The sequence below is a fragment of the Cricetulus griseus genome, chromosome 8 (genome assembly GCF_003668045.3).
Source record: "Cricetulus griseus strain 17A/GY chromosome 8, alternate assembly CriGri-PICRH-1.0, whole genome shotgun sequence".
NCBI classification, from domain to species: Eukaryota; Metazoa; Chordata; class Mammalia; order Rodentia; family Cricetidae; genus Cricetulus; species Cricetulus griseus.
Window position 1 is genome coordinate 12,924,435 of NC_048601.1, and position 12,201 is coordinate 12,936,635.

At 43.9% G+C, this 12,201-nt stretch overlaps 1 protein-coding gene across 1 annotated transcript in view; it reads left to right on the forward strand.

Moving 5' to 3' along the window:
• The first annotated feature begins 295 nt into the window (after nucleotides 1-295).
• Grin2b (glutamate ionotropic receptor NMDA type subunit 2B) overlaps nucleotides 296-12,201 on the forward strand; it is a 308,494-nt gene continuing 296,588 nt past the window's right edge. Inside the window, exon 1 of the mRNA XM_035448863.1 lies at nucleotides 296-706. Within this exon, the coding sequence (XP_035304754.1) occupies nucleotides 296-706 (411 nt within the window). The remainder of the gene's footprint in view (nucleotides 707-12,201) is intronic.

The window sequence follows — 12,201 nt, forward strand, 5'->3', positions numbered from 1 at the left end:
GTCTCCAGTGTGTGCTTGACTAGCCCTGCATTCCCTTGTCTGCTTCATCTCTGTCTGCTGGCTGCCGATTTGTCTTGGTCAAAGATTTATTAGGCTTCTGAAATTTTCTTTTTCTCTCATCATGCCCAGAGAACATCAGAATTAGGAGACTGGGCAGAGAAATGGAGTTTCGAGACCGGCAGATAGAGTTTCTTGACTCTCCGGCATTCAGACACTGTGAAGATGTGTTCCGTAGCACACCTCGTGTTTTAAACTATTCTCTTCCTTCTGTTTCCAGAGAGTCGACAAGCTGAAGATGAAGCCCAGCGCAGAGTGCCGTTCTCCCAAGTTCTGGCTGGTGTTGGCTGTCCTGGCCGTATCCGGCAGCAAAGCTCGTTCTCAAAAGAGCCCCCCCAGCATCGGCATCGCTGTCATCCTCGTGGGCACTTCAGACGAAGTGGCCATAAAAGACGCCCACGAGAAAGATGACTTCCATCACCTCTCGGTAGTTCCCCGCGTGGAGCTGGTAGCCATGAACGAAACTGACCCAAAGAGCATCATCACCCGTATCTGCGATCTTATGTCCGACCGGAAGATCCAGGGGGTGGTGTTCGCTGATGACACCGACCAGGAAGCCATCGCCCAGATCCTTGATTTCATTTCTGCTCAGACGCTCACCCCTATCCTGGGCATCCATGGGGGCTCATCTATGATAATGGCGGATAAGGTAAAAGACGGTTATTCTGAGGAGCAAACGATGCATTGTTTTTAAGGCCAAAACTAAGTAGTTAAACATAGAAATTTACCAGGGCGCATAGGGTGAGTCAAGAGATAAGAACTAGTCAGATAGTTAGGAGATGAAGGTTCGAAAGCGATGCTGGTAAAGAAGCAGCTAGAGCAGTGGTTCTCAACCTAGATCCAACAATCCTTTCATAGAGGTTCCTTAAGATTGCCAGGAAACACCGAAATTTACATTATGGTTCATAACAGTAGCAAAAGTATAGTTATGAAGTAGCAATATAAATGGCTTAGGGTTGAGGGTTACCACAACATGGGGAGCATTAGGAAGGTTGAGAACCACTGGTCTAGAGTTTAGGACAGGTTCATGTGTCTGTTCGTCTGTGGCTGAGAGATATTAAAACTTGGAGTCTTGATGGTTTTTCCAAACAGGTATGTAACCTCAACACTATAAGGCACCCTCTCTTCTATCGTAATTGCTAATTTCTCCCCCACAACGGTTATAAGAATTTAAAAAGAAAAATGCCCAAGGCAGGCAGTTTCTGTCTGTGAAGACCCAAATGTCACAGGAATAGGAAGGTATCCACCCACTCAGGATCTGCACAGTCTAAAGATATTAGCCACACAGACACAGCAGCTATGTTTTCTCCAATATTGGACTTGAAGGCAGTTTTAACTGTGGTTGCACACCAGAGTCACCTGGAGGGCTCTGAATGGCCCTAATGTCTGGTTCCATCGCAGCCTGAGATTCTGGGGTCTGAAAAAACTCCTCCTCAGGTGACTCCAGAGTTATGGTTAAGTGAGAACATTGCTATGAAGCTTCAGAAAGGAAATGCCTGGACTCATGTTAGGTTAAATGTCTAACGACAGGCAGTTTCTCACTTGACATTAGCCCTGAGTCTGAAATCACAGAAAACACGTTCTGCTTGGATTTTTAAGCCATTGTTAATTATTCAATTGTGTTTTTCTCACTTTGCCGATGAGTTCTCATTGCTTAGCTTCCACAGCCACCATACCTGTGCTTTCAGCCATTCCTGTCTTCCAGCAATTCACCTTCCTGCAATATGTGGGATATTTGTTGTTTAAAAATTCATTTCCATCTTTGTATTGCCATCTTAAATTTGCTACCTTCACTTTTAGAACTGCCTTTCGGTTTCTATCTAAAGGCCATGCTTTAGATAAAATGTGGTCAAGAATGTTTGTGAGCACCCCAAGCTTCACCGCGACACCCCAAGCAGGGTGCTTCTCCAGATGAGAACTACAACACAGGCTTAGCAGAGAACCCTGTGACTAGTGTCGCCATCTGTTGGTGGCAGGAGGGATGGCTACTGCTTGTGCATCCCATAGTTCAGTTCAGGGAAAGCTTGGTTGAGAGCAGTATGTGGAGAAGCTTTGGAACCATATGAGAAAGGTGTTCACGTGGCCCCCAAATGAATGTTAGAAGACAAATGCTGGCAGGAGTCGCTTGGAATGGACTTAAACACCATGGAAAAGGTACCAACCTTGGCAAAACCCACTGAGTGTTTGCTTCGGGTAGACGCCATTTTAAAAGGTTGTCCTTGGTAAATTATGTTTTGTTTTATGCCTGGTATTCCAAGGGTACAATATTGCTTTGGAAGAATGTTGACATGATTAAGAGTTGAATTTTAAAATCATAAATAAGTTGTGTACTCCATTCTAGAGTACAAGAGATAAAAAATGATTTTGTTGTTGTTACCCATTTGAGTTATTGCAAGCCTATGTTATTTCCCTCGAGTAAGGGAGCTTGTGCATAAGCTGATTGGTTGCATCCCCCTGGTATCTGTTGCAAATTCTCAGCATGAACATAAAACTGGGAGCTGAGGTGCCGTCTGGGTGGAGGTTGGGCTTTCTTCCTTCCTGGTGCATTCTGGGTACATTGAGAGTGTTCACCATATGCTAAGCAGTTAGCCTGTCATGCATTATTTTATTTAATACCACTGAGCTACATGGCAGTGCCTCTCTTTCAGATGGGGACACCAAAGCTCAAAAGAGATTAAATGCCACATCCAAAGTGCTATTGTAGGAACTGGAAGCCATAGTTTTAACTGCAGTTGCCAAGAAAAGGATGAGGCCGTTGGAGGCTTCATAAACCTTCTTACTTGCTCCTTTGTCCTGTGTCCTATGGCTTTGTGACAAATGCCATGGATGGATAGTAATCTAGTACCTGGCAATGTCAGACAATGCAGAAGGCTCGCTGCAGAAGAGAATGAACAAGAGCCCATGTAGCACAGGTCTACAGAGAACCTGCTGGCTGCTGCCTCCTTAGGGTAAAAGGCAGAATTGAGCTGGTAGGTAGTGTAGATCTCAGGGGTCACTATCATAAGAGCGACGCTTCCTTCTGTCTCCATTGTTACTGCATTCAAAAACCTCATGTCACCTTTGCTTCTCCCCATTAGTAAAGGGAGGCGAGCAGTGACTGTTTTGGAAGAAGTCCCAACATAGAGTAAATAATGTCTCATTGGATTTTGGACCAAAGTCAGAAAGAGGAAGAAGGAAGAAGGTCCCGGTGGCAGGAGAGGTGGAAGCTTGGTCATGGAGGGTACGGGGTAGGGGGTAGGGTTGATGGTAAGCCCAGAGAGGTGTGTCACAGGACGAGAGGCACTGAGGGGATAGACTCGATTCCCAGGCTGTGCTGAGGAATGTGCATGCGTACTGTGTATGCTTGGAAGACCTGCATGCTGTCAACTAAAGGGCCCTCCTGCTCACAGGGAGAGAAGTTTTGGTCTCAAAGTCTGAGGTCAGGTTTGTTTGTTTTTAAATTGAAGTATACAGTCAGTTGCCATGGTTGCATACTGCACGTGTGGAATGCGGGCATGTAGTTTGACATCTGTGGCAGACAGTGGGGCAACAGGATGAAGAATTTCAAAATGGAACTGATGAGGGCTAAACGGTGTCTGTGGCTGAAACTCTTAGTAACTAACTGAAGAGTGGTGGAGAGACCTCCTGTTCTATTTGCTCTTCTAGGAGACAGAGAATTGCCATCACACTGTTTACAGTTTTGTTTTCTTTTCCTGGATGGAATTTAAGTGCTCACTGCCCTTATTTGTGGAGCTTTGGATGCCCGAAATTCACCACTGTTATAAGGACTTCTGATGGCAGACACACCTGGGCAGACGGTGCGCACTCATGTTTGCATACGCTCACTGATCAGTAAAAACATCAGGGGTCTGCTTCAGTGAGGTAAATGTACATCATACTGTGGCGGAAAGAAGCACGGGTGAGAGAGAACTCAGGAGCTGGGGTCTGAGCGGCTTCCACCACCCCACCCTGGATGTGGGGCTCTGGTTTACCTAGAGGCGGCTTGTTACAGGTGACCTCAGGCTCTGTGCTGTGCAGTGGGGAGAAGAGTAGCCCTTAGTGAATGGCTGAGGATTAAATGAGATACGTAGCTCAGAACAAGAAAACTCGGGAGAGCAATCTGGGAGAAGGCTCTGAAGAAGGGCACTGGAGTCTCTTGTCTCACCCAGGAGGTTGAGATTCATTAGAGTATGGAAGCCTGCCATGGCCAAAAGGGTACGCCTAAGACAGGAGAAGCTCTATCCTGCTACTAAAGAACTTGTAGTAGAAACCTGTTGAGAGTAGCAACAAGGAACGTTTAAAAATGCATGTGGTACTTCTTGGCAGTCCCCCACCTGAGAATAAATAACATTTTTTTTGTTTTGTGTTGTTATAATTGCTTTTATTCTCCCTGAGATCCTGGATTTAGGATGAATGACTGAAATCGGGCTAGAAGTGTTTCCATTTCTTTCCAGGAGCTTGTTCAATTGATGGTGCTTTCAAATTTCAGCTCGGAGATGTGAAGTAACCAGCCCAGAACATCGAAGAAACTCGCAGTTAGCAGTGAACTGGGATTCAACTCCCAGAAACACATGTTTGGAAACCCATGCTTTTTGTGTACAATTTTGTTTCATAAGACACCGAATTAAGAATTATAAGTCACACATTTCAATCTCCATTCTGATGAGTTTTGGAAATGTAGGCAATCAGATCACTTAAGTGATATGAGGCTCAGTAGACAGTTGGAAGATATAAATTGGTTCCCTTCTACCCAATTTACATCATTTTGAAGATAAAAAGAAAATATGTGAAAAATGTTGAAATGGTACCCAGAAAACAGACATTTGATAAGAACACTGGAGTCCCTGAAAAAATGTTCTGCCTCTGGCATCAGTGACAATAAAAATGGCTTGGACAGGAGGTGGACACAAATCCCCAGGGTAGAGATGCTCCAGGAGCAGTCTACAGCTGTGTGGAGAGGAGAGGGGAGGATGCACTGAGTGAGAGTCGGGGTTCAGAGTAGATGGGTTGATCAGGTGAAAGCCTGATCCCAAAACATGTACTGAAGGCTGTGGGCATGCTCACTGTGCTCTCTGTGGTTCTATCTCCTTTTCTAAAGCGCATGGTTGGACAGTGATGCTCCAAACAGTATATTGAGGTTTTTTTTTTTTTTTCTGTTTTCTGATTGTTCATTTTTTATTGCCACACTGTGCATACTTGTGTGCCTGTGTGTGCCTGTGTGTGTGTGTGTGTGTGTGTGCCTGTGTGTGTGTGTGTGTGCCTCTGTGTGTGTGTGTGTGTGTGTGTGTGTGTGTGTGCCTGTGTGTGCCTGTGTGTGTGTGTGTGTGTGTGTGCCTGTGTGTGTGTGTGTGTGTGTGCAGAAAGCCATTTTGGAGCACAATGGAAAGGATGATGGCCCCCTGCTTCTGTTATCTTCCGCCCTCTCTCTCCACTGTTCATTCTCCTCGTGGGCACTTTCTTTGGAGAGAACAGACAAGCCCATGATCATTGCCTTACTTTCTCCCCCTCCCCCCAGTTTCTCATGGATTTATTTAGCACTGCCTTTAAACCAGGATAACCACATGTTGTGCATACTTTTCGCAGTGTCTTCTCTGAAACATTTTGGTGTCTCTTGGTTTTTCACCTGATTTTGGTTGCTTCGGACATGGTATCCTAGAAGCTGGTATCATAGCATTTCAGAAATAGGGGGTAAAGCATATATGCCTGGGATATGTTAGTCAGCATTGTCATTTTTCATGCAAGCCTGTGAGGTAAGCCCTAGAGGTTCCTTTCTGTTGATGGAGAAAATAAATGTGAGTATTTATGTACCTTTGCCAAAGTCCAGTAGCTGGAAGAATTGTCCATCTGGATTTGGAACTCATGGTTGCTTCTTCCCAGTTCATACCCTGAGGAAGGAAGAAGTCAGGACAGGGCTGCCTGTCTGGAGCTCAGCTTCTTCCCAGCTTCCTCTGCTCTCTTGAATTGTACATTGGGGAAAGATAGCCAAGCAGTTCTCCCTGAAGTACTGGAAACTTCAGATATATGCAGCTTTCAGCTCTATATAGGTTCTAGATCTTTCTGTCTTCTGTGGCCCATGTTTCTGGTTGACCTGCACATTATCTCTTTAAAAATGGGCGTTTGCAAAGACTGCTCTTTTGATGTCCAGGGGCCATTTTTGTGTTTTTAAACATTGAAGACGTAAGCACGCTTTTCACAGAGTGTTAGAAAGTACTACATGGGTATCGTTTCTCCTCTGCCCTTCAGGAAAGTGCCCGCGTCTACACAAGTACAGAGGTACAGCCAGGAGAGGGTGCTAGCTTTGCAGCCAGCAGATGTGGGTTGTCCTCATTTTTAGCCTTGTGACCTTGGTCTTGCCCTTCGAATTTGCTGAGTATCAAGTACTCCAAAGGGGGGGGGACAAAAACACCTGGTTTGGAGTGAGCCTTAGGAAGCAAGAGATGTTATACTTGGTAAAACTCCGGCCTTTCACATACCCTGTGATGTGTTTTCATACAGCAGACCATTGTTGAATCTCAACGAAAATGGGATCTTCATTAACTGAATGAGAAGCCCTGGAGGCATTTTTTTTTTCATCCGAGACCTGGTGGCTTAATTATCATAAGTTGTTATGCAGTTGTGATGAGAAAGACTGACATTGATAACCATTTATTTTTGTCAACCTCTGGGCCAGTCACCTGATTCCATATTATCTCATCCTATGTTTTTGTTTAATGTATGAGACAGTTTGTCTCCATCTTACAGATGAGGAAGCTGTAGGTCAAAGGGGCTTAGTAAAGCTTCCCAGGACCTCTAAGTGATGATCTGCTCATGATGGCTTAGACAAATGGTATCTCAGCAAGGAGTCTGGAGGTGACCGACTCTAGAGGTGGGCCAATGTCTGAATGATGCCAGGACTGCTGTGTGGTGTCCTTTGGTATCTTTGTTATGGTTGGGATGTAGCTGTTGTCACTATAGACACCATGTCCTTATTCAGAGAAGGAAGAATGTCAGGAGAGTGTAAGATTAGGAAACGTCAGTCATCCTTAGCACACCATCCCAAATGATGTCAGTAACAGGGCCAACCCTTGGAGGTGTCCAGTCTCTGTGGTAGGATGACAAGGAGACATGGAAGTGGGAATAGCATTGAAGGTGTCTCTTAGAGAAAATGACAATTAGGAATTCAGCTAATATCGTTTTGATTCAAAAGCCCAAACATCTCTGATTTCTCCTGCCTCACCTCAAATGCTGCTCTGTGTCCTTGCTCTGGTCTCTTCAGATGTCCTCCAGAACACAGCTTCCTGACCGTTTTCCACTCATGACCCCCTTTTGCCTGAGAAATTTTTATGGGACCCTAAGTATAAAGGCACATAAAATAAGTATGAAAATCAAACATTAACAATAGAAAATCATAGAGAAATTTATTTTAAAACAATTATTTGGCATGTGTGTAATTTTTCAGGTGAAAGCAGATCTGAATGCTAATTAGATGCCTTTGCTCATCTTATTTTACATAAAGAATTAAATCTTGGCTGAGTATTTGATGCTGCAGGACAAAGAGCCTCTCTAGTGTCTTCCAGATTTGAATGGTACTTCAAATTCATAATTGTTAATACTAGTAATAATTATCCCTTCACATTAACACATAGTAAAAAATGGCAGAGGTATGTTGGAGGCCATTTCAGAAATGTAGGAGATTCCACCCTAATCCCAAATCCAAACTCATTTGATTTTTTTAAAAGTAGAACTCAAGTCAGTAACTCAAATGGTAATTTTAAAAATCATTTTTACATGATACAGTTCTAGGATATACTAATTTGATACTTACACACTGAGGAATGATGGTTAAAGAGCAAAAAGTTTTTGTTTCCCATAATAGAATTGTTGTGTTCCAGTAAAAGCAGAGGACTTTTTAAGTATAGTAAAAACACACAGATTTATAATACCCAGAAGTCACCAAACTGGGCTGGGTGTTTCAGGCAGAGTCTGTTGGCAGTTCATGGCATGAAGGCATACACGTGAAAAATCAGCATGTCGTATGTTTGGAACAAAGGCTACATGTGTGAGGTCCCACACACAGTTCAACACAAGTGAGCAATGCTGGAAACACCTTGATTAAAAGTTTGATTTTGAATGAAATTTTGGCCATTAAATGTTCAGAAACCTTTCACAGATGAGGTCCTGACCCATGGCTTGGGACACCATGCTCTGGATCAAGATCTCCAGTTGTCGCCTTTGATCTCCTCAGTTAACAGCTTGTTCTTTCTTGTTTACCTCTTTATTATAGGGATTCTTAGGACACCATTAGAAGTAGATGGGAACTCAATGGAAGTCACAGTGACTGTTATGTATGTTCATACAGATCACAGGCACTTAGAATCCAGACACCAAGCATGTCAAGTAACCCCACAGGATGTATTAGCAACACATGGACAGGAATAGCTTCACTCAAATTATTAGTTGTACATCCATGGAAAACTATCTCTGTGACCCACAAACATACTCAAATTCACCTCCATATTAACAAATACAAGCAAACATGAAAGGTTCCCTGATCCTCATTCTCCCATTTTCTTTTGACTTTAAAAGGTAGTCTCAAATCATGGTTTTCAGTTCTTCATCTCTCACTCTCTCCAGACTGCCACAGTCAGTAGATTCTCAAGTTGTTCTTGACCTTCTGAGGCACTGTTGACCTTTTTAATGCAAGTCACAAAATTATGATGACAAGAGCAATTAAGTGCATCACAGATTGATGACAGTGGGGATGGGAGTGATTAGTACTGTGACGTGGGGAGGTCATAGAAGTGGAAATGTGTCACAAGTGCTTGGATTTGGGTTTAGTGGCAAAGAGAGTTTTGTGGGCTGGGCATCTGGATTACTACATTAGTTATTTCATTTAATCTCATTTGTATAAAGAAGGTGGCTGAAGACATGACCATGAGATAAGACTCAGAGTGAACAGTGGAAAGAGGGCGTCAGAGTGAAATGTTGAGTGCAGTGAGCACATCAGGAGCAGAACTTTAGGCTCAGGGGTCAAGAGCAGATTCTGAAGTGTAGAGGTTTCTAGAAAGAGAAGCAGGTACATGTAATCAAGGACAGAACCCTTGGCTCTGACTCAAGCATAGAACTTTGCATACTGGGGGTTAAGGACAGAGCCTTGGGCATAGAGGGTTAAGGGCAGAAGCTTGACTGAAGCACAGTTTGTGGGGTGGCCAGGACAGATGAAGAGCTCAATGGAAGTCAGATAGAATTACTGTGATGACAATAAGAGAAGAGAAAGAAGGGAAGAGAGGGAGATTAGAAACCAAGATAGAAAGGGTACTCAGGAATGAACCCAAGAGACAGGACAGTCTTGAAGGAGGATAGTTACCAGTTGGGAAATCAGCCCAGGGTACTCTCCCCACTCAAGCAATAATCAAGTTCGGCTATCCCCACCTTCTTAGGAATCTCCACTGGCTCTGGCTTTCTCTTGCTCATACTGTATAGGGAAGCTCACCTGAGAGCCTTTAGAGACTCGGGTCTGATGGTCACAGTTTCATGTAGGGTTCTACCCTGGCTTCCCACAGCTTGCAATATGACATCCTCTTTGATCAGGGCCCAGGCTGCCTCACTGTGATTTCTCTTAGTCTCCCTGCCCTTGAACAGCAATGTCAAGCCACACTAAATTATTTACAGCTCCCCGAATGGTCTTGGCTGGTTTACATCTCTGTGTCTTTGTCTATGCTTCCTCCACTCCTTGGAGCATCCTCGTTCTTGTTGCCCAGAATCACCTATCTACTGTTCAAGAAGAGTCTTCTTCCGCCTTCAGCAAATCCGCTTCTCACTCCCACCTTTGGAATTTGCCATTTCTCCCATGTGTTGATCAGTGTTCTATATTTATGCTTCTTCATGACTTGTTCACCCATCATCATTTTTTCTGTGCTGTACATGGCTTGCTGTGGGACGCAGTAATTGTGTATTCCTAGCATAGTGTGACACATAGCAACAATGACCTTTAAAAACTGACACTGAACTGTGTATTCTATATGCATACTTACTGGGTTGAATGGAGACCTTCAAAAGGATAAGTCAATGCCCTAACTGTTATATTAGTTACTTTTCTCATCAATGTGACAACGTATCTGGGGGAAAAAGCTGAAGCAGGGTAAAGTTTGTTTTGACTCACACTTTCAAAGACGGCAGTCCATCAGGTGGAGGAAGGCACGGCAGAGCACAGTTCACATCGTGGAGGACTAAGAAGCCGATGATGGGATGCTGGCCCTACGATGCTTTCCTTTCCCTCCACGGTACCACCCACACTGAGAGAGTATCTTCTCCCCTCAGTTCATCCTCTCTAAAAACATCTTCACAGACACAGTGCCTTGCCAGACTCTTGCATGACCCAAGTGGACAATAGAATCTATCTGTTGCCACGACCTAATTTAGAGAAGGGTCTTGCAAATGTAATAAAGGATCTCGTAATGACATCATCTTGGATTATTTGGATAGACCCTGAATTAAGTGACAGATATCCTTCTAAGAGATGGAAGAGAAGACATAGACACAGTGATGCCTGTGCAAAGGGACAGGCTGGAGTTACTAAGCCATGAGCTAGGAAAGTTGGACAAAGCAAGGGATGAACCTCCCCGGGTCTTCAAAAGAGATGGCCCTCATAACTTCTTGATTTCAGGATTGTGTTCGTTGGAAGAATTAATTTCTAATTCATTTTGAGAGCATTTATTTCTATTTTTTTAAAGCCACCAGGTGTGTGATGGTTTGTTGCAATATCCCCAGCACATTAACACACACGCCATAGTCAAGGAGGGAAACACCCGAAAGCCCCTGCTTGTCTATTTTCTGGCTTTACTCTCCAATATACTGTGTGGCACTGGGAATTATATATATATAGACATATTTCTCTGAGCCTTAGTTTCCTAAACTATAGATAAAGATTCAAGGAGACTCTGATCCATATAGCATTGAATAAGATCTTCAAAGTGGAGAGTTCAGGGAGATGGCTTGGTTGGCCGGGTGCTTGTCTTCCAAACATGAACATCTGAATTTGGATTCCCAGCACTCATATAAAACCTGGACATAGAAGAAGAATACACCTGCCTCTCTAGCTTTGGGGAGGGCCGGATGGGCAGATCCTGGAAGCCTGTTGTCAGACAGCCTGGCTGAATTGATAAACTTCAGGTTGAGTGAGAGACAGTCTCAAAACAGTACTGTAAAGAATGATTGAGGAGAGCACTCACTGTCTCACTCTAGCCTGTCACACATGCACACACAGGTGTACACAGCTAGATAAACGTGTACACACAACATGCGCACAGTGATTAGGAAATACCTGGCAAATAAGATAAACAAAGAATAAGCCATTAACAGTATGATTAGAACTCACCTGGCTCTGTGGTGATTGGGTGTGCGCTTTGGGCACTCTGCCTGAAGACAGTGTCCTCACTTCCTGAGTCCCCCAGGCCTGGGTCAATACTAACAAGGTACAATGTCTATGATCTCCTTAGCTGTTCTCCTATCCAGTGTCCTTGGTAGAAATGCACCAGAGGGGCTTGTCTTTTAGGCATTGTATCTCTTCTTGCACTGTGTCTATTATTATTATTATTATTATTATTATTATTATTGTTATAATTATTAATTTATTTTCCTGTTTTCCATTCGTGTGTGTGTGTGTGTGTGTGTGTGTGTGTGTGTGTGTGTGTGTGTGTGTATGTGTTCAAGTACAGTTGCTGATCTGATATCTTTCTGCTTTCCAGATGGGACATCTCACTGGCAGCTGTCTCTTTGACCCATGATCGAGTGTCTCTGGGTGTTTTCTTCTGTATAAATTGTCATTTTTTTTTTTACCACTGTCACCAAAATCCCTGACAACTCCAACTTAAGAGGAGGAAGGCTTTGTCTTAGCTGGGTTTCAGAAGTGTTAGTTCGTTCACACCATGGCAGACAAGAAGCAGAGGGGAGCCATGACAAGAAGTGCCCAGAGCAAAACAGGGCCACCAAGAACAGGGAGCCACTTCCTGTAACTAAGTCCCATCTTTTACAGTTCTACCTCCCCCTGTACTTAAAGCTTGAACCCACAGGTGGAGTGACCCAGTTTTTAGCTTAGGGTCCTTATGGTTTGTCTCTGGGAATGCTCTCACGGCTTCAGAGACACCATCTACTAATTTCCTATGTGCTTCCCAACCTAGTCAGGAT